This window comes from Panthera onca, chromosome B1 (assembly GCF_046562875.1).
Source record: "Panthera onca isolate mPanOnc1 chromosome B1, mPanOnc1 haplotype 2, whole genome shotgun sequence".
Classification (NCBI taxonomy): Eukaryota; Metazoa; Chordata; class Mammalia; order Carnivora; family Felidae; genus Panthera; species Panthera onca.
Genome location: NC_138342.1, coordinates 125,394,684 through 125,417,889, shown reverse-complemented (window position 1 = coordinate 125,417,889; position 23,206 = coordinate 125,394,684). Strand labels below are relative to the sequence as shown.

Below are 23,206 nucleotides of genomic sequence, written 5' to 3'. Positions count from 1 at the left end.
AAAAGATTTCATTTTTAAGCAATCTTCTGTACCTAACATGGGGCTTGAACTCACAACTCTTGAGATCAAGATTCACATGCTGTACTGACTGAGCTAGCCAGGTGCCCCACAAAAGAAACTTACTTTTTTTTAGAGAGAGAGTGTGTAAGTGAGGGCATGCATAAGAGGGGCAGAGGGAGAGAGAGAGAGTCTTAAGAGAATCCCAAGACCCTGGGATCATGACCTGAGTCGAAATCAGGAGTTGGATGCTCAACCAACTGAATCATCCAGGCACCCCAAAAGAAGCTTTTTAAAGAAAAAGTTCCTTAACTTGTTTATCCTTACCCATTGCTTTTAAGGTTTTTTAAAAATTAATTTTCTTTCTCATAATCATGCACACATATTTTTGCATACATATAACTGAATATAATTTTTATTGTTATATTTTTAGACCAGAGGTGAAAATGGTAATTGTGAAAAGTATGGGAAAGTTATACCAGCAAGTGCTGTTCTATATGGAATGGCAGTAGAATGTGCAGAAATAAGAAGACATCATAGGTAAGTGATTATTTAAGTAGTAAATATTAGAAAACAGTAATTTTAAGGAGTAGACTGTCCTTGAAAGGTTATTTAGGGAATATTTATTTGGATGAGAATTTGTAGTTTTGTGACCTTTAAATTCATGATGTTTATTCCAGTCTTAATTCCCTTTTTGCCTTTTTCTTTTATTTATTTAAAAATTTTTTAAAATTATTATTTTTTTTAATTTGAGAGAGAGTGTGTGAATGTGGGAAGGTCAGAGGGAGAGAGAGAAAGAGAGAATTCCAAGTAGGCTTCACTCTCAGGATGGAGCACGAGTCAAATTGAGGTTAACACAGGGCCCATAATCCCATGACCCTGGGATTATGATCTGAGCTGAAATCAAGAGTCAGGCACTCAACCCACTGAGCCACCAGCTCCCCTTTCTTTCTTTTAAAGAAAGAATTAAAACCAGCTTTAGATTTTTTAGTGGAAAATTAATTTTGATACAACTTAGTATCCTTTTTTTTTAAGTTTGTTTATATTTAGAGAGAGGGAGAGAGAGAGAAAGCATGCAAGTGTGTGAACAGGGGAGGGGCAGAGAAAGAGAGGGAGAGAGAGAATCCCAAGCTGAGCCACCCATGCACCCCAAATTAGGTATCTTTTTGATGTGTGATAGATTCATATAGAAAAATATTAAGTTCAGACTGATTTCAGATGAAAGTGAAATAAAAATTTCCAGTGTGAAAATAATTTATTTTAATTTATTTCTCCTTTTTCCCTCTTCTTAATAACTTTATTGATATTATAATGTTTTGTGGTTATGTAGAATGAAATTTTAGGAAGTTTCTGCTCTGGAAATTCTAAGATTTACTTATCAAATATGACACAAGTGAAAATGTGATATTAAATATTTTTAGTCATAGAAGCCTCTTGGTTATGTTTTTTCTTGAGCATTAAAAAATATTTTATCTTGCTAAAATACTGATCCTTATTTTATTAGGACTTTTTAAAGAGGTCCCCTTCCTATAACTTAATAGTAGTAAACATAACATATAATTATTTTAAGAAATAGTGATGAGTAAAAGAAGAAAATAAAAATTATCCTAAACTCCTCACCATTAGATAACTACTGTTCATCTTTATTGTATATTCGTCCTTATTCTCTATGCATGTTACGGGGTGATAAGTAAAAATGTTTAGTGGTTGGTAGGGCATAGAGCATCAGCCAAACAGTGGCCTTAACTAGCAGATAGGCTGAATTAGTGTGCCTGGTTGAATGTCAGCTCTGTAAGTAAATGTGTATGTGTGTATAAATTTAATTTTGTTTTAAAAATATCAATAAATATATATGCTTTTTCTTTGTGAGCCTCTTCATGTTAATAGATATGCTGCATGATTTTTTAAAACCAATTTCTTATTGGGATGCTTGGGTGGTTCAATTGGTTAAGCATCCAGCTCTTGATTTCGGCTCGGCTCATGGTCTCACGGTTTGTGAGATCAAGCCCCACATTGGGCTCTGCACTGACAATGCCAAGCCAGCTTGGGATTCTCTCTTCCCTCTCTCTCTGCCCCTCCCTGCCTCCCCCGCCCACCCCCACCAGGAATAAATGAGCGTTAGATCATGACCTGAGCCAAAATCACGAGTTAGATGCTTAACTGATTGAGCCACCCAGGCACCCTATGGTATGGTTTTTTTTTTTTAAGTTTATTTATTTATTTTGAGAGAGAGAGAGAGAGAGAGAGAGAGGGAGAGAAAGAGGGAGCGAGAGAGAGAGAGAGAGCGCACACACACACACCTGAGCAGGGGGGAGCAGAGAGAGAGAGAGAGAGGGAGAGAGAATCCAATCCGGCTCTGTGCTATAAGCTCAGAGCCTGACAGCCTGACGCAGGGCTTGGACCCATCAACCATGTGATCATGAGTTTTGATAAATTTATATTCATGTATTTTATAAGAAATTAAAAGTAAGTTGTCATATCCTTTTTGTTTCTGTAGCACTTCTGAGTTATTAAAATCATTAATAGTTTCATTCATCTTTTGAGAGTATAATAAAATAATTTCTAGAAGTACACAACTCAACCTCAACCCTGTAAGGGCAGATAGACCAATAAATGAATACCTCTGAGATGAGAGAAGATCGGAGTTTTGTTTTTGTTTTTTTGAGAGAGAGAAAGAGCAAGAGTGAGCCTGTGCAGGCAGGGGAGAGGTAGAGGGGGAGGAGAAAGGGAGAGAGAGAAACTCAAGCAGGCCCCATGCTCAGCTCAGAGCCTGATGCAGGGCTCAATCTCACGACCTTGACCTGAGCTGAAATCAAGAGTTGGATGCTTAACCAAGTGAGCCACTGGGCTCCTCTGGAGTCCTTCTTTTTCATAAAATTGTGCTGCTAAATGCTCATGAAGTGTTCTTTTCAGTGTAGACTTTTATTGACATCAGAACATTGTTATAGCAAGTGCATAAACCATAAATTTATGGTGTGATGAATTTTCATGAAGTTGATGCACTTGTGTAACTAATGCTCAGATCAATGGTCAGAACCTTACCACCACCCCACAAAGTCCCTAGGTAGAAACCCGCCATCCTGACTTCTGACACCATAGCTGCTATCCTGACTTCTGACATCATAGATTATTTTGCTTGTTTTGAATTTTGTACAAGTGGGGTCATATAGAATGGTTTTTTTGTGCCTGGCCTTTTTTCAGTATCCATATCCACTGGTGTGTAGCTTGTTCATTCTCATTGATGTACGGTATGCCACTGTACAAATATACCAAGACATTTGCCCATTTTACTGTTGATGGATATTTACATTATATCCAGTTCTTTGATTATTAGAAGTAGTACAATTATAAACATTCTTGGACAGTCTTTTGGTGATTGTATACATGAATTTCTGTTGGCTGTATTCCCAGAAGTAGAAAAGCCACATACCTTCAGGTTCCTATATTAAGAATGAATCTAGAATGGGTATGTTCAGCTTGAGTAGGTACTAAGAAAAGTCTTCCAAAGTGGTCTTACTAATTTTAAACCCCTACCAATAGTGTATTAGACTTCTAGTGTAGATCCTAGTGTGTCTTCACCAACACCTGGTACTGACATTTCCCTTTTCCCCATTCTGGTGGTTGTGCAGTATGTTAACTTCATTTCCCTGGTGACTAGTGAGACTGAGCAACTTTTTGTATGCTTTTTCGCCATTTAGATATGCTCTTTTGTGAACTGTCTGTTTAAGTCTTTTGCCCGTTTTTGTTTTTCTTTTATTTGTAGAAATTTAAAAATATATTTTGGATACGAGCCCTTTGTTGAATAGGTGTATTATAAATTGCTTCTACTCAATGTGCCTTTTTACTTTCTTAAAGCTGAGTATTTTTTGATGAACAGAGTTCTTAATTGTAATGTAGATCTATTTTTCATTTGTTTTCCTTTATAGTTAGTGATTGTGTATGTATTGTGTTTAAGAAACCTTTGACAATAAAGTTTTTATGTCATTTTTGTTTATTTTTTCTCGACTCAATTCTAAAAACAAAAAAACAAAAAACCCCACCCCATCTTTCTCCCTTCCGCTTCTCATTTTCCCTCTTACCAGGGTGTGTACTAAGGATGTTGCTGGGATCTGTTTACCAACAAATGTGAAATTTCAGAGTCCAGCTTGTTCTTCTGTGGATACTGAAGAGACAGTGGAACCATATACAACTGAAAAGATGAGTCGAGTTCCTGGGGGATATTTGGCTTTGACAGAGTGCTTTGAAATTATGACAGTAGATTTCAACAATCTTCAGGTAAAAAAAAAAAAAAGTTACAATTTTGAGCATTAAATTTCATGCATTGTTTAAAGTACTACATAGAACAGTCTTATTTTATGAGTTTGCGTGGGATTCTGTTTACTATATGTAAGGAAAATGATTAAATGGTAGCCAGTAGTTTCTCCTGAAATTATTTACTTTAAATACATAGGAAGAAAATCCCTAAAGTTTGTTGGGAATGTATAATGTGCCAGGTGCTTTCACATGTGTTCTTAGATTGCTTTTACAACAGTGTTGCAATATAGTTATACTTATCCTTGGGCTGTACAGATGAGAGAACTTTTGTTTACATTCATTTTCCTCAGATTATGCAGGTGTGAATGCAAGAGTTATAACCTAGAGCTTTCTGACTTTTCTCAATGTTGTACTGTCGTTTTAAGTTAACAGTATTCCTTGAAATGAACAGTAATCCAGATCTCTAGATTGTATGTGTATTAGGGCGAGCACCCATATCAGTTTGCCCAAAAATGAGAGATTCCCAAGGCGCGGGACTTTCATTTTTAAAACTAGAACAGTCTTGGGGCACCTGGGTGGCTCAGTTGGTTGAGGGTCCGACTTCGGTTCGGGTCATGATCTCGCAGTCCCTGGGTTCGGGCCCCACTTCGGGCTCTGTGCTGACAGCTCAGAGCCTGGAGCCTGCTTCGGATTCTGTGCCTCCCTCTCTCTCTGCCCCTCCCCTGCTCGTGCTGTGTCTCACTCTGTCTCTCTCTCAAAAATAAATAAACATTAAGAAAAATTAAAAAAAGGGGCGCCTGGGTGGCGCAGTCGGTTAAGCGTCCGACTTCAGCCAGGTCACGATCTCACGGTCCGTGAGTTCGAGCCCCGCGTCAGGCTCTGGGCTGATGGCTCAGAGCCTGGAGCCTGTTTCCGATTCTGTGTCTCCCTCTCTCTCTGCCCCTCCCCTGTTCATGCTCTGTCTCTCTCTGTCCCAAAAATAAATAAAAAACGTTGAAAAAAAAAAATTAAAAAAAAAAAAAAAAAAAAAAAAAAAAAAGAAAAATTAAAAAAAAAAACTAGAACAGTCTTGAGCAAACCAGGACAAGTTGATGGCCCTAAGTGTCTGTGTGTGTGTATTGGTAGGTGGTGGGAGGCTGTGCTACACAAAGGAAGTGCCTAAGGAAATGAAAAAAGGTCACATCGAGTCCTTCTCTGAAGGTCTTTAAGTCAGATTAGATGAAACCTGCGTGAGCACAGAACACTTTGTGAAGGTCATTTTAGCCTAAGATCTTTATAATTTAATGCATTTAATATAATTTAATCCCCTATTAATTGTTACTAGATTTTTCTTGAGGTGGTTTGGAGCTACATTAACACTTTGACATTGATTACTGAGGCTGAGCTTCAAGAGCATTTCTTTTCTGATACAACTGTACAGTAGGGATCAACATGATTATAGTTGCTAAATACCCCAAAGCTGTCCTTATTTTGAGATTTTCTTACGTTAATTTTTCTTTGCCACAGTTTACATTAATTTTTCTTTGCCACAGTTAAATTTCAAGTAACATCTGCTTGTTTTAACACTTTCAAGTAATACAGAAGAATAGAAGAAAAAGTATATGTCTTCCTTTTTAATTTATTTTATTATTTTTTAAGCTTTATTTATTTAGTTTTGAGAGAGAGTACACACATGCATGCTGCTGGGGGAGGGACAGAGAAAGAGAATCCCAAGCAGCTCAGAGCTCCAGGCTGAGCGTCCAAAATCAGGAGTGTGACACTTAACCAACTGAGCAACCCAGGCACCCCTTCCTTTTTTTAAATCTAGGTCCTACTTTCTCAGATCACCAATTTGAAGTATATCTTTTGAGACTTGCTTTTCTGTGTTTCTGCACACACACACACACACACACACACACACACACACTCATGTGCTCATGTTTTCAAAAACAATCCCTATTTCTTTGCCATTCACTTCCTTCGTTCAACAGTATATCCTGGATTTGTCTCTACATCAGTATTATGTATGTGCCTCATTTTATTTTTAATGTTTATTTTTGAGGGAGAGAAAAAGCGTGCACACGCTTGTGCACAGCGGGGGAGGGACAGAGACAGAAGGGGGACAAGGATCCAAAGCGGACTCTGTGCTGGCAGCACAGAGCCCTATGCAGAGCTCTAACTTGCGAACTGTGAGATCATGACCTGAGCTAAAGTCATATGCTCAACTGACTGAGCCACCCACTCACTCTGCCTCATTGTTTTTAATAGTTCCACAGTTTTCCACTGTGGTAGATTGGAGCTTCTCATTTAGTATGCCTTAAATGGCTATAGGTGTGTCAAGATACTGATTCCCCTAGTGATGCTGGGCAGATCTGAGAACTTACAGAAATAGAAAAAGATGTAATAGTAGGGCATGTATATATTGCATATATAAACTGCTTTCATTCCTTTTACATTTTTGTCAGGAATTAAAAAGTCTTACAACTAAAAAATCTGGTAAAATTGGTATTCCTGTGATTAAAGAAGGCATACTAGATGCTATTGTGGTTTGGTTTGTACTCCAGCTTGATGATGAACACAGTTTATCCACAAGTCCTAGTGAGGAAACATGTTGGGAACAGGCTGTCTACCCCGTCCATGACCTTGCAGGTATATCTTGTCTAATTTTTGTTTGTTTGTGTGTTTGTTTAGTCTTGTTGCTTTAATCTTCTAAGCATTTCAATCAGTGTAAGAAAATTTACTTTGAATATGAAGTTTCCAGTTGACGGAGATTGGTTAAGTTTTTCAGAACTTTCTTTTTTAAAAAGTAGTTTTAAATAGTTAATATATATAGTTAAGAAAAGAGAATAAAACATAATTGCTGCATACCATTCAAAAATGTCTATCGTTAAATTTCTTCAGCTCTGATTACTCTGGTTATCAGCAGATAATAGAATGCTAGTCCATTTTTTATAGAACATGGTAGAAAAGTACTAGTGCAGGAGTGCTTCCTGCTTTTAGAATCTGATGGCATTTGTGGAGCCACGAGTCATAGAAATGCATACACACACATATAAACAACATTTTACAGTTTTAGAGGGCTCATAAATTCATGGACTTCCTTAGAGAAGTTCTATGTTAAGGATATTTTTCTGTAGAAATTTTTTTGCCAGCAATTTGATGGGTTTTAGTGTAGTTCACGTAAGTTGTATTACATAGAAAAATTATACCTGTTTTAAACTGGGAGGTAATAAGTTTCTATTTCTGTTTAGTCTCCTAGTCAAGGATTTAATTTGGCAAGACCATTAAGTCATGGGATGAGTATAGTGTAGCGGCTAGTATGGTGTTTTTGGAGTCAGTCAGGTAGATTTGGGATTCAAGTCTTAGCACTGCTGCTGACTCTCTGGCTAGCCTTGCTGGTTATGTCTCAGAGCTGTTATTATGTGATGTATAAAAATGGGATGCTGCTGCCTACTTGGTAAGATTGTTGTAGGGATTATCAGTGATAATGGATGTAAAATGCCTATCATAGCAACTGGCACTCAGTAAGTGGCATTTTTTCTTTATTTGTTTTATTTTTAAAACTATAATTCCAGTATAATTAACATATCGTGTTACATTAGTTTCAGATCATCAATGTGATAATTCAGCAATTCTCTATTCAAGCTCATCATAAATATACTCTTTTTTTTAATGCTTATTTATTTTGAGAGAGATTATGTATGCATGTGCATGCATGTGAGTAGGGGAGGGGAGGAGAGAGAGGGAGAGGGAATCCCAAGCAGGCTCCATGATGTTAGTGCAGAGCCTGATGGAGGGCATGATCTTAGAAACCATGAGTTCATGACCTGAGCCAAGATCAAGAGTCAGATGCTCAATGCACCGAGCCATCCAGGCACCCCATCATAAATATATTCTTAATTCTCACCTCCTATTTCACCCATCCATCCACCTCCCTCCCCTCTGGTAACCATAAGTTTGTTCACTATAGTTAAGAGTCTGTTTTTGGTTTGTCTCTTTTTTTTTCTTTGTTTGTTTGTTTTTTAAATTCCACGTATGAATGAAATCATGTGGTATTTGTCTCTGACTGACTTATTTCTTAAGCATTATACTCTGTAGATCCATTTATATTGCTGCAAATGGCAAGATTTCATTCCTTTTTATGGCTGAGTAATATTCTATTGTATGTATATATCACATCTTTTTTTTCTAAGTTTTTATTTAAACTTATTCAATACCTCCATACATCACCTGGTGCTCATCATACCAAGTGTATTCCTTAATCCCCATCACCTATTTAACCCATCCCCCAGCCCACCTCTCTTCTATACCACATTTCTTTATCCATTTATCTATCAGTGTTCTCTTGGGCTGCTTCCATACCTTGACTATTGTAAATAATGCTGCTATAAACATAGGGGTGTGTGTATCCCTTTGAATTAGTGTTTTCGTGTTCTTTGAATAAATACCCAGCAGGGGTAATTACATTTTTAATTTATTGAGGAACCTCCATGCTATTTTCCACAGTATTCCCACCCACAGTGCACATCTTTGCCAACACTTGTTTCTTGTGTTTTTGATTTCAGCCATTCTGACAGGTGTGAGGTTATATCTCACTGTGGTTTTGATTTGCATTTCCCTGATGATTAGTGATGTTGCACATCTTTTCATGTGTTATTTTGTTTATTCTAACTTTCTTATAGTAACTTAGATGGGCTTTAAAAATTTTAATCCTTCTTAGGGAAAGGACATTTTAAATGTGTAAACAAAAGAATAATTTGTATTTTCAACCATATCTAAATGCTGATAAGAAGAAATTGTGATTATACATGCACATTTTAAAGTTTTACCAAGTTTGAAAGTTCATGGATAAGACCATGATACACTCTTTATTGTAGGACTTAGTCCTTCCTTATATTATCAAATTCCTAAACATGAAAGAACGTTTAAATATAAACAGAAATATTACTGACAAGGTTCTATTGAATGCTGCCTGGTTCTTTTTGGAAATTGCTGTTAGAGAAAAGAATGCTCCTTTAAGCTAAAGTGAGATTTGGTATTGATCCCTGACTTTTATTTATCTTTGTTATTCGCTTCACTACTGAAGAGGATTCGGAGTCTCCTGTACCCCTTTCCCCACTCTGTAATATGGGGACATGATACCTAGTGATTGCAGTAAAGGCACTATAAAACTAATAGTTGGGGTCCAATAATGGAGCTCTTGAGTCTATTATGCCATTAGTTAATTGAATCTTCAAACTTAAGTTTTTCACTAAGTAAAGCTGTAGGGATTTTTCCTAGTTTTTTTGTAGGACATGAATAAATTGATTCACTTAATTCTATTAAATCAATAGATGTAATCTTTCCTGTAGTGATTTCAAAATGAGGGGAGGGTGGAAGTATTTGTATGATTCTTAGACTTATAAATATATTAATTACAATTTTTCTTTCTTTCTTACTGTTTTATGGAGACTACTGGATAAAATCTGGGGACCAGGTGATGATGGAAGTGTCTTGTCAAGATTGTTACTTAAGAATCCAGAATATCAGTGTTTTCAGTTCAGAACATGAAATGGATGTTGGAAAAGATTTTTGCAAGGATAAAGACTTGTTCTCCTTAGGAAGTGAAGCTGAACTCTGTAGTGCCTTGGCTAACCTTCAGACCAGCAAACCAGATGCTATGGAGCAGACATGTATACTGGAATCCACAGAAATTGCTTTGCTTAATAACAACCTCTATCATGAAAGCTTTAAAATGGCAATGAGAAAAGTGTTGTCTTCCTTGACTCCAGAGAAACTGTGTCAGGCCATGGATACTCACTGCCAGAATAACGAGATGAGCTGTGGAAGTGGACAGAGTAATTCAGAAGAGAGCATCCCTGAACCATTCTATGTGTTAGATGTTTCCGAAGGCTTCTCCATTCTGCCCATAATTGCTGGCACACTTGGGCAGGTTAAACCTTACAGTTCTGTGGAGAAAGACCAACATCGTATAACTCTGGACCTCATATCTGAAGCCAATCACTTTCCTAAAGAAACACTTGAGTTTTGGCTGAGACATGTGGAAGATGAATCTGCTGTGTTGCAAAGGCCAAAATCAGACAAGTTGTGGAGTATAATTATACTGGATGTCATTGAGCCATCTGGGCTCATTCAGCAGGAAATAATGGAAAAAGCTGCAATATCCAGGTAAAACACAAAATGCAACTTTTGTATTTTGAGCTTAAATTAATATAAATTGGTTTAGTTCTTCAATGGCATAACTGTACAGATGAGTTATGATCATAGTATGTTCTAAGCATTGCTTTTCAGGACATGTGACTTTATGCCTTTCTCTTTGTGTGCATGTCATTACTCGTTGTTTTTGGTCTAAAGGAATCCCTGCTCTGTAGGTGTGAAGAAGAGAGCCTGCTTTGAGATTGGACTGTCTATGTATGATATAGAGAATTAAGCAGAGATCTATAAGAACGGATAAGACATTCAGGGTAAATAGGGAAAAATCAAATCACATCTTTTTTAAAAAAACATTTTTTTTTTTTAAGGTTTTATTTATTTTTGAGACAGAGAGAGACAGAGCATGAACGGGGGAGGGGCAGAGAGAGAGGGAGACACAGAATCGGAAGCAGGCTCCAGGCTCTGAGCCATCAGCCCAGAGCCTGACGCGGGGCTCAAACCCACGGACCGCGAGGTCGTGACCTGAGCTGAAGTCGGACACTTAACCGACTGAGCCTCCCAGGCGCCCCTCAAATCACATCTTAATAAGACGTATCTTTAAGAGATATATAGTACACAGTTGATGATATGTTGGGAGAGCAGGGTGCTTCTTTAAAAAAATTTTTTTTTAAATGTTTATTTTGAGAGAGTGTGTATGTGCACAAGTGGGGGAGAGGCAGAGAAAGAGGGAGAGGGAATCCTGAGCAGGCTTCACACTGTCAACACAGAACCTGACTCGGGGCTCAATCTCACAAACAGTGAGATCATGACCTGAGCAGGTATCAAGAATCAGATGCTCATCCAACTGAGCCACCTAGGTGCCCTGAGCAGAGTGCTTCTGATGAACAATCCCAGTCCTCTTAGGTCTTAAAATCTTTATTTTATAGTACAGTTATCTCCCTAAGAGATTTTCCCTTCAGTGTTGTTGCTGGAGGCAAACTTGACCCTAATATTTAATACTGAAAGCAAATTTGGCTAAGCTTCAAAGACCTTTGGTCATGCTGCTCAGATCTGAAAAGATGGCAATATTTAACGTTTGGGGATCCAAGTTTGAGTAAAATGAATGTTATAGATTTTGGATTTTGTGGTGTATATATGGGTTGTTTTGTAGTATAGGAAAAGCAGGGAATACAGACCAGATTGCAATAGCAAAGGCAGATTATCTATTGAAGAAAAAAACATTTGACAAAACCAGGAAAAAGTGATTCTATGGGTAATTATATTTTAGGTTCTATATACATTTTCTTTTGTTAGCCAAACTCTTCTTATGGAGTAACAAATAAAAATCACCACTTTTTTTTTCTTCAAAACAGTTTTGTACATATCACAAATTATGGGGATACAGAGATTTGACACAAATACATACATACATGCACATAAAATTTTAATCAGATATACTCGATAGAGTTTAGAACGTGGTGCTTAACCAACTTTTTTTTTTTTTTTTTTAACGTTTATTTATTTTTGAGACAGCGAGAGACAGAGCATGAATGGGGGAGGGTCAGAGAGAGGGAGACACAGAATCTGAAACAGGCTCCGGGCTCTGAGCTGTCAGCACAGAGCCCGACGCGGGGCTCAAACTCACGGACCGTGAGATCATGACCTGAGCCAAAGTTGGCCGCTTAACCGACTGAGCCACCGAGGCGCCCAGAATGTGGTGCTTAAAGGGTTCAGAGCTAGTCTCACATTTGTTAATGAATTCCTGAAGTAGTGAAATTTTCTATAAATCACATAATACAGACTCTCATCCTCAGTTTTCCTCATCTGTAAAATGAGGGATATTGCATTAGCCACCTTGGAAGGAATTTCAGCTCTATGAATTTTTAACACAAATGAAGTTTGACTTATTTAGAAAGACACTTTACCTAATGGTTTATTTTATCTTCAGTTTTAATTCTTTTTCAAATTTTTTTTATTGTGGTAAAATGCACATAACATAAAATTTACCATCTTAACTATCTTTAAATGTACAGTTTGGTGGTATTAAATATTTTCATAATGTTGTGCAACCATCATCACCTTCAATTATCCCCATAACTCTTTTCATCTTGTAAAATGAAACCTTCTGCACATTAAACAATAACTCCCCATTCCATCCACTCCCCAGCAGCTAACAATCATGATTCTAGTCTCTGCTTCTATGAGTTTGACTACCTCATATGACTGGAACCATACTATATATTTTTGTTACTGTCTTTATTTCACTTGGAATAATGTCCTCCAGGTTCATCCATGTTGTAGCATGTGTCAGAACTTCTTTTTTTTAATTTTATTTATTTATTTATTTTTAAATTTTTTAATGTTTATTTATTACTGAGAGACAGAGGCAGAGCATGAGCAGGGGAGGGACAGAGAGGGGGAGACACAGAATCTGAAGCAGGCTCCAGGCTCCAAGCTGTCATCACAGAGCCTGATGTGGGGCTCGAACTCACAAACTGTGAGATCATGACCTGAGCCCAAGTCGGACGCTCAACCGACTGAGCCACCCAGGCGCCCCTGAACTTCTTTTTTTTTAAGGCTGAATCATATTGCATTGTATGTATATATCACATTTTGCTTATTCATTCATTCATTGATGGACACTTGGGTTACTTCCACCTTTTAGCTATTGTGAATAACAATAATAATGAACATGAGAATGCAAATATCTTTCAGACCCTGCTTGAAATTCTTTTGGGTATATACCCAGAAGTGGAATTGCTGGATCATATGGTAATTCTAGTTTTAATTTTTTGAGCAGCTGCTATACTGCTTTCCACACTTGATGTACAATTTTATATTCCCATCAGCAGTACACAGGGTTTAAATCCTCACCAGCACTTGTTATTTTCTGTGTTTTTTTTTTTTTTTTTTTTTTTTTGTAGTAGCTCTCCTACTGGGTGGGAGATGATGTCTTAATGTTTTGATTTGCATTTCCCTATTAGTGTTGTTGAGCTTTTTAAAATAAGTGCTTATTGGCTATCTTTATATCTTCTTTGGAAAAATGTCTTTTCAAGTTCTTTGCCAATTTTTGAGTCAGACTTTTTTTTTTTTATTTTTAGGAATTCTCTATGTATTTGGATATTAATTCCTTATCAGATAATTTACAAATATTTTCTCCAATTCTGTGGGTTGGTTGCGTTTTTACTTTATTGAAAGTATCTTTTTGTTTTTTTAATGTTTATTTTTGAGAGGAGCGGGGAGGGGCAGAGAGAGAGAGGGAGACAGAATCTGAAGCGACTCCAGGCTCCATGCTGTCAGCACAGAGCTTGAAGTGGGGCTGGAACCCACAAATCACAAGATCATGACCTGAGCTGAAGTCAGATGCTTAACTGAGGTGCCCTGAAAGTGTCTTTTGATGTGCAGAAATTTAAATTTTTATACAGTCCACTTTTTTTTTTTTTTTTAAATTTGTTGCCTGTGCTTTTGGTTTGATATCCAGGAAATTATTGTCAGATTCTGTGGCCTAAAACTATTCTCTCATGTTTTCTCTAAGAGTGTTTATAGTTTTAGGTCTTACATTTAGGTCTTTGATCCATTTTGACTTAATTTTTGTATATGGTATATAGTTAGGGCGCAGCTTCACTCCTATGAGTGTGGATATCCAGTTTTCCAAACACTGTTAATAGAAAAGACTGTCTTTTCCACATCGAATGCTCTTGATACCCTTGGCAAAAATCATTTCACCGTATATGTCAAGGTTTATTTCTGAGCTCTTGAATTCTGTTTCATTGATCTACATGTCTCCCTTTATGCCAGTACCATCCTGGTTTGATTACTGTAGCTTCATAATAAGTTTGTTTTTAAGTAACTAATTCTTTTTTTATGTGGGAAACATTCAATTTATCATCTAAACCATTTTTAAGTATACAGCTAAGTAGTACTAAGGTATTTTCACATTGTAACCAATAGGTCTCTAGAACTTTTTCATCTTGCAAAACTGAAACTTTATAACCACAAAACACTAATTCCCCTCACCCCCCAAGCCCTTGGCAACCACCTTTCCAATTTCTATGTCTATTTTGTATTATTTTGAGTACTTTAGATACTTCATATGTGGAATCATATGGTATTTGTCTTATGTGACTGATGTATTTCACTTACCATAATGTCCTTGAGGTTCACCCATGTTGTAACATGTAACAGGATTTCCTTCTTTTTTAAACTGCATAATATTCCACTATATAAATATGCCATTAGCCATTCATCTATTGATGGACACTTGAGTTATTCTACCTTTTAGCTACTGTGAATAATCTCTGAGATTCTGCTTTCAGTTGATTTTTTTTTAAGTTTATTTATTTATTTTTGAGAGAGAGAGAGGAAGAGTGCAAGTAGGGGAGGGACAGAGAGAGGGGGAGAGAGAGAGAATCCCAAGCAGGAATGCTGGGCTTGAACTCACAAACCATGAGATCATGACCTGAGCCGAAATCCAGAGTCTGATGCTCAACCAGCTGAACCACCCAGGCGCCTCTGCTTTCAGTTCTTTTGATATATATCCAGAGGTGCAATTAACTGAGTCATATGGTAATTCTATTTTTAATTTTTTGAGGAATCTCCAGAATCTTTTTTATAATGGCTGTACCATTTTACATTTCTATCAGCAGTGCACAAGGATTCCAGTTTCTCCACATCTTTACCAACATTTGTTTATTTTCTGTTCTTTTGATAGTAGGCATCCTAATGGGTGTAGGCTCATGTTTTATGGTTTGATTTGCATTTCTCGTGATTAGTGATATTGAGCATTTTTGCATATTGTTGTTGGTCATTTTTATATCTTCTTTCAAGAACTGCCTATTGAAGTCCATTGCCCATTTTTTAATCGGATTTTTGCTGTAGTTGAGTTACAGGAGTTTGTTATATATCCTGGATGTTAACCCCTTATGAGATACATGATTTACTGATATTTTCTCTCATTTCATAGGTTGCCTTTTCACTCTGTTGATTGTGTCCTTTAGGCCTTTGATGTGCAGAATTTTTTAAGTTTGATGTAGTCTCATTTGTCTGTTTTCGAATTTGATCATTATGTCTGGTCAAGTCTCTGTTGAATCCCACTAGTAAAATGTTCAATTCAGTTATTTTTCAGCTCACAATTTGTTTGGTTCTTTTTTATAGTTTCTATGTCTTTGTTGATATTCTCTATTTATTTATGCATCATTTTCTGCATTTCATCTATTTGAGCATCCTAATGATAGTTAATTTTAATTCTTTTATCTGTTTCATTAGGGTCAATTTCTGGATATTTAATGTCCTTTGATTACGCCATGTTTCCGTATTTGTATGCCACGTTAACTTTTGTTAGGACTTGAGCTTTTAGAAGAATGCCTCATCTCTCTCAGTTTTTGTACAGGGAGGCTTTGTACAGGGAGGACCTTTACCATTCAGCCTGACTAGAGATTCTGAAGACCTCGCAAGCCTTTTCTGGGCTTGTAGCTTCTTTGGGGCTTTTGTGTGTCAGCTAGTTGAAGTCTTGCTGGTTTCTCCTCAGGAGCTCCCCTAGTATTGGTCTGAAGTACTGCAGCTCCCTTGGTGCTATAGCAAGTCATAGTACCAGAGCTCACCCTGATGACTGTCTGTGGAACTGCAGACTCTCTGGTCTTTAAGCCAAGTCATCGCCTTTGTAATCTACCAGAGGGCCCCAGCCTGGCGCCCATTTTTTGTCACTTAGATTTCATGTGAGACAGAAACCAGTTCCTTGGGCAGCACTCCCAAAAGTCATAGTGTTGGATGTACGTTCCATTCTTCTGTTTCTCTCCCCAACAAGAAGCTGGGAATTGGGGGTTGTCTCTTGATTGTACTGTGCTGTAGCTGGGGACTGTGGCAAGTAAATGCGATACACTTTCCTATCATCTTCCATATAGTTCTTTCTGGCCGTGTACTGGCTTGGAGTTACAGGAACCTCTTAACTAGTTTCTAGGTATCTCACAGAAACAGTTTAGTCTGTGTGTTTTTTAGGTTTTTGTTTTTTTTTTTTTCATGTTTATTTCTGAGAGAGACAGAGAGCTCAGGTGGGGGAGGGGCAGAGAGAAAGGGAGACAGAGAATCTCAAGCAGGCTCCACACTGCCAATGTAGAGCCCAAGGTGGGGCTTGAACTCAGAAGTTGTGGGATCCTGACCTGAGCTGAAATCAAGAGTCAGATGCTTAACTGACTGAGCCACCCAAGTGCCCCTAGTCTGTGCCGTTTTGGGTAAGTAAGTGTCTCTGTGGGAAGAGGTGAATCTGAGGCTTCCTTTTCTACCATTTTATTTATATGGTCATTTTCCCTGTACTTTGTAGTAACTTTTGAAATCAGGAAGTATAAAACTTCCAACTTTGTTCTTTTTCAAGATTGTTTTGGCTATTCTGGATCCCTTGAAATTCCATATAATTTTAGGATGGGGTTTTCTATTTTGGTAAAAAATGCTGTTGGGATTTGAAAGGGACTGCATTAAATCTGTATAGCTCACTTTGGGTAGCAACAGTATTTTCTTCTAGTCTGTGAATGTGGGATATCTTTTGATTTATTTGTGTCTTCTTTAATTTCTTCCAGCAATGTTTGTAGTTTTCAGTTTACAAGTCTTTTCCACCTGCTTCGTTAAGTTTATTCCTAAGTACTTTATTACTTTGACGCTGTAGAAAGTGAAATTGTTTCCTAAATTTCCTTTTTGGGTTGTTCATATTAATTGCAAAAATACCACTAATTTGTGTGTATTGGTTTTATGTCCTGCAACTTTGCTGAATTAATTAGTTGTAATATTTTTATGTGGAATCTTCAGAGGCTTTTACATATATGATAATGTTGTTTATGCACATAGTTTTACTTCTTCATTTCCAACTTTGATGCCCTTTATTCTTCTTGCCTGATTGCTTCCCCTAGGACTTACAGTGACTACATTGAATGGAAGTAATGAAAGTGGGTGTCCTTTTCTTGTTCCTGATCTTTAGTGGAAAAGCGTTCAGTCAGTCACATTTTATTTAAATGTAACCTTTAAAGGATTTTTAAAAAGCATGTTTGGTTATAAAAACAATTGAGCAGTGTGTTCTGTCTGAATGATTAGTTATATTAGTGGGAAACATATAAAGCTACCAACTCCTTTTCCTGGTGTTTCTTAGTTGGGGCGGGTATCCTATTGGAAGTTTGGGTGGGACAGTTTTGGTTTAATTTTCTTATATAGGATTGTCCTATGGATTGCAGGATGTTTGGCACCTCTGGTCACTAAATACTAGTAGTGCCCATGATTATTGTTTTAACTAGTGTTCCCTCCCCTCCAAATCCCTACCTCCTGAGTAACAGTGAAGAACCAGTGCTTCTTTCCTTCCGCCCAAGCTATTGTTCAATCTCCTTACCTGAATGGGCGGGCTTATCTTGATTCTGGGGACAGAGGTATGCAGATACTTCTCACACAGGCCTCCTGTTATTAATGGTCAGTGTTTAACAGAGGGGAGGTCTCATGACTGGTGAAAGAGGGTGAAGTTATATCTGGGATAAGGGCATCTGTCTCACTAGAACTCCTCTGAGCACCCCCAAACAAGGCAAGGGAAAATGAGCCATTTCACAGATTCAAATATTTAGTTTCTAGCTACCTTTCTTTGTAGTCATTGTTTTAAAATCTTCATTCTTAGACTTTGCTCAGTCATACTAGATTAAAATACAGGAAGAAGTTTAAAAGCTTGGTACTTTTCTTTTTTTAAATTTAAAACGCATTTAAAAACATCTTGTGTTGGGTCACAAGGAAACTGAAGAGTTTCTTCAGAATTTTTGCCATTTATGGTTAGACTTTTGAGTTGGAACGTATTTTCTCACTGCTGAAGGCACAGATGGTTCAGAAGTATTATTTGGCTTTGCAGAGGATCCATCGAGGAGTCTGGCAGCTGCAGTGGTATAAGTGACAACAAAACAGTGTCAGTAAAGCTAAGCAGAATTTCAAGGCAATTACTCTTTTATCTAAACATAACTAAGGAGCATTCCTGTTAGTGACAGTAATATTGAGTTAAGGATTTGTGTGACATTTTATTTATTTATATTAAAAATTTTTTAATGTTTATTTACTTTTGAGAGAAAGAGAGAGAGAGAGAGAGAGGCAGAGAGAGGTAGAGAGAGAGGGAGACACAGAATCTGAAGTAGGCTCCAGGCTCAGAGCTGTCAGCACAGAGCCCGATGCGAGACTCGAACTCACAAACTGTGAGATCATGACCTGAGCCGAAGTTGGACGCTTAACCAACTGAGCCACCCGGGTGCCCCATTGTATAACATTTTAGATTAAAATAGTATGACCATGGTCTTTTAAAATAATTATCATATACTGCCTTTGTGTATAGTATTTATCTCTAGTACAGTTGTTAGTACTCTAGTCAGCCTGTTCTGACTTTTTAGGGTTCAGAAGATAAAATTTTGATATTTTGTTTAGTCTAATTTTCTGAAATGATTTAATGTAATGCCCTCCCTTCCTTTTCCCCATAGATTTTTATGGTTAGAAGGTTGACTTCTAACCGTATGTACTTTTTCAGCTTGCAAATTTCATAGAACAGTACCCTCTTGTGGTTACTGGGGATGGAGGGAATTTAGTCAAGAGCATAAAGCTCTGGCTGGTCTGTCATTTGAGAAATTGTGATCTTAATAGTGATTAGATCTGGCTCTATTTAAATGGATCACAATTAGAGATAACTTCATCATTTTTTCAGAAAAATTAGTGCCATTGAATTATCAGGAATAAACCTGATCCATTTGAGCAAAACAGGTAGATTTCTCCAGTTTTTTAGGAAGACACATTTTTATCTGGTTTGGTAAAGACATAGACAGGAATTTTGTTAAGAGCTGTGTAATTTTATTAATTATAGAGATTAATTTCTATTAGACTTTACCTAAAATACTAGAAGTTGATAGGAAAGTAATAACAAAAATGAGCAAAGTACTGTGAAGTCCTTTTTTAGGCTGATCTATAATATGTAGGACTTACTACAATGTAAATGATGATGTACTTATATTTATTTACTGAAGAGAGATTGTCTTGGTTTAAGATCATGACTTTTCTCAGTCTAATGGCATTATACTTAGGAATCATCTCTAACTTCCCTTGCTGATTCCATGTTCATCAAATGACCCAGTTATGACTTGGCTTCCAATGACCTAATCTTTAGGGAGAGCTGTTACAAGAGCAGTCTGTTTACTTATCATAAAGTTTTCCATCAACTTTTTATTTTGAAATATTTCAAAATTTCAAACTTAAGAAAAATTGCAAGAATAGTAACAATGAACATAAGACTATTGTTTTTGTCTTTATAACCTTCACGGTTTAACATTTAGTGTGTATCTCCTTAGAACAAAGGCTTTTCCCTACATATCACAATAAAATCACATTCAGGAAACTTAACATTGATAAAGATACTATTATTTAACATATAGTCTATATTAAACATTTCCCTATCCCAGTAATATCCTATATTCCTTTTTTTCTCCCCAGTCTTCCTCAGTTTTCCTCACAGAAGTTTTGTCACATTAGGAGGCATATAGTATTGCTTTATCCCATGATTGTTGATATTAATTTAGGTCAGTGTGTTTTAAGTTGTATTCACTGGGTTTTTCCATAGTAAGTTGCTGTTTTTCCCTTTGTAACTAGTAAGCCATTTGTGGGGACGATACTTGGAGACGATGTAAATATCTTTTTCCAAATAAAACTTTCACCCACTAGTTTTAATATCCATTGATTACTCTTCCTGAATCTAAAGACTTACATCCATCAAGCCAACTGGTTGTTTTTCTCTTTCATGGATCAGCGGCCACTTTGACTTTTTGGGAAATTATTTCCAGTGGTTTATCACTCTGAACAACCAGCCAATAACATACAGTCCATTAGATTAGGTACAATCTGTAGTTTACCAATTCATTATGAATTAATTATTGGTATTTATAAAATGCAGGGAATCACGATGATTTTTAAAACATTTTTCCTTCTCTAGGTGTTTGCTGCAATCTGGAGGCAAGATCTTTCCTCAATATGTGTTGATGTTTGGGTTGCTTGTGGAATCACAGACACTGGTAGAAGAGAGTGCTGTTCAAGGAACAGAACGCACTCTTGGATTGAATATAGCACCTTTTATTAATCAGTTTCAGGTAAGTGTTTAGAAGAGAAGTTCCATCAGGTGGCTATTACCCACCATCTACCTTATCTTTCTCCATAGTTTAATACAGTCACTGTGTTTAGCTGGATCAGGATGGTAATCAGTTTCCTAGAGCAAAGGAATTTATGAGTGAAAATCAACATAGGGATTAGAATCGCCAAGGAATTCTGTTGTTCCTATTGACAAAAGTCTATAGATACTCTTCTGAACCACTAAGTGAAAATAGGGTACTAGGTTTAGTCTTATGAAAAAGGGTGCTTCTTGTCTAAAGCAGAAGCAGTCAGAAAAAGACCTGTGTTCCAAACTTGAACCCTTTAGTACATTGAAACCTCAGGCTGGCAGGTGATAGATGTAAGCAGCTAGTGTCTAGACAGTTAGACTGCTGTGGGTAAGAATATAGGAGCCTAGGAAACTGGAGCGCAAGGCAAAGGGTTTAGTTGCTATTTGGGAAACAAGGAGTCAAGATCTAGTGCTGGCAAAGGTATTAGCAGAATACAGATTTGCGGATTAAAATTGTGTGAGTGGATAGAATGTTTAAGGGAAGAAGTTTGGGTTGAAGACAGAGGCAGAAGTACCTACTGATGCAATACTGATGTGTAAACCAAAGCAGAATTTTTGGGAAGTAGGATTTGGGTACAGAATTCAAGAAGTGATATCTAAAACTTTTATTTGAAGGCTATACATAGTAAACCCTTGAAGATGCAGTTAGATCTTATGTGAACAGTACTTAGCAAATATAAGTTTCTTGAGAAAATGCTTTTTTCAGGGCTGGCTAACAAGTTTTAGAGTTTGTTTAATCTCAGATTTTTTGCGAGTTTAATAAGGAGAATACACTTATCAGACAGAAGTTTAGGGGCACCTGGCTATCTCAGTTGCAGGAGTGTGTGACTCATAATCTTGGGGTTGTGAGTTCAAGCCCCACATTGGGTGTAGAGATTACTAAAAAAATAAATAAACTTAAAAAAAAAGAAGAAGTTTAAATTGTTTGTGTGGTTCAAAAATACCACCATCTCCTTTCTTTCTAGCTTATTCCCTCTTGATCAGCAAGCAACTCTTTGGTCCCATCAGAATCTATTATATTTTGACCTTGCCATCTTTTCACTGTACTTCCTGTCTTATATCCTCCCTTCCTTAATAGTTTGTATTCATGGTCTGTATACTTTTCATATCCCTTCTCTTCTGTTTTTTTTTACTGGCCTAGGAAAGTAAGAGATGAATTCCTGCATTCATGGAGCTAGCACTCAAATTGGCAAACAAGAAATAGATAAACAAGTAAAAAGATTAGTATGATAGATGGTTAGAAGTGCTATGGACATAAAGCAGGTTAAGAAATACAGGGAATGGGGGTATGTGATATATACTGTTTCATATAGGTAATGACTAAGGGAAGGACTCATGGGTAAGTGGTAGTTAAGCAGGGAGCTGAAGAAATAAGGAAGCAAATCATAAACAAGTCAAAGGATCAACAAATGCAATGGCCTGAGGCAAGAGCATGATTGGAGTGTTCAGAAACAGCAGGAAGATACCATGAGTGAGTCAGATGAAAGATGCAGTCAGAAAAGTATTAGGAACCAGATCGTGTAGACCGTTTTGGTCATAGGAAGACTTTTACTGTGAAAAGGGTGGAAAACACGTGGAGGAGTGACATGAGGTATCTTGTTTTGAAAGGGTTACTATGGTTAAGGGGTTAGAAGTAAGCCACTTGTGAGAGCAGGCAAAGGCATTATTGCAGTAATCCAGGTAAGAGGTAGTAGTGACTTAGGAGTGAGTCATAGCAGTGTGGAGACGGTGCAGAGTTCCAATTGTAGACATACTTGAAGGTGCATTGTGTGATAGATTCGATGTGGGTAATGAGAGCACCTGGAAGGATAGTTACCATCTACTGATTTGGGGAAAATAGCAGGAGGATTAGGTTGCATTTATGTGTTTGCAGGATCATTTATAAGAATTCAGAGAAAGATACAGGTTAGAGATAAAATGTGGTACATGATATTTAAAGCCCTAAGTCTGAGTGAAATCACCTTGGGCGTATATAGAAAGAACTGAACTCTAGAGAACTCATGAAATGATGAACTCTAGATGGGAAATGTGAGAAGAATTAACACAGATGACAGGGATGGCCAGTGGGCTAGGTTGAGAAACAGAAGTGAGGACAGGCTATGAAGGAGTAGAGTGCATGTGATGAGAGGTAACAAAGGAATTTAGGGCTTCTTCTGGTGACTGATACAAATGAGGGTAAAGGGCATAATCAGTCTTGGAAATGGCATGGAATTGCTGTTTTTATGGTGAGGGAAGCTTGCATGCCTTCAGGATGCCCAGGAAGAGGTTGGTATATCTGTGTCCATTGTTTCACCATGAACAGTTGCTAATATTTTACTCAAAGGAAAGAGGGCACTTTTAAAACAACAGTTTCCTTTCTGCTTCAAATTGAAGAGGCTGAAGTTACTGGTAGGAAGGTTCTATTGCTGCTAAAATTGATGGAACACATTATAGCAGTGGCTCTCAACCTTGACTGAACTTTCAGAACTATAGATACTTGGCTCCCAACTCCAGATTGATCTGAGGTATGGCCTGAACAGTTGAGGCTTTTAAAAAGCTCTTTAGGTGATTTTAACTTGCAGCCGAAGTTGGGAAACATTGCTTTCTAGAATTAAACTTTATTTTACAATGAAATCCACTATTATTTGGCATTTTCTCAAACAGTAC

At 37.2% G+C, this 23,206-nt stretch overlaps 2 protein-coding genes across 4 annotated transcripts in view; one reads left to right on the top strand and one right to left on the bottom strand.

The window, feature by feature from the left end:
• Positions 1-23,206, top strand: part of PRMT9 (protein arginine methyltransferase 9) — a 38,209-nt gene that overhangs the window by 13,136 nt on the left and 1,867 nt on the right. For both annotated transcript variants that reach the window (XM_060655655.3, XM_081795573.1), the window contains 5 exons: positions 431-537; positions 4,080-4,272; positions 6,696-6,879; positions 9,681-10,398; positions 20,339-20,492. In XM_060655655.3, coding sequence (XP_060511638.2) covers positions 431-537; positions 4,080-4,272; positions 6,696-6,879; positions 9,681-10,398; positions 20,339-20,492 — 1,356 coding nt within the window. The remainder of the gene's footprint in view (positions 1-430; positions 538-4,079; positions 4,273-6,695; positions 6,880-9,680; positions 10,399-20,338; positions 20,493-23,206) is intronic.
• The window catches only part of TMEM184C (transmembrane protein 184C), a 32,771-nt gene continuing 27,605 nt past the window's right edge, over positions 18,041-23,206 (bottom strand). Inside the window, exons 11-12 of one of the 2 annotated variants that reach the window (XR_009616611.3) lie at positions 20,544-20,608; positions 18,041-18,253 (exon numbers count right to left, since the gene is read on the bottom strand). The gene's annotated coding sequence lies outside the window, so the exon portion shown is untranslated. The remainder of the gene's footprint in view (positions 18,254-20,543; positions 20,609-23,206) is intronic. The other variant, XR_009616610.3, reaches the window with a different exon arrangement.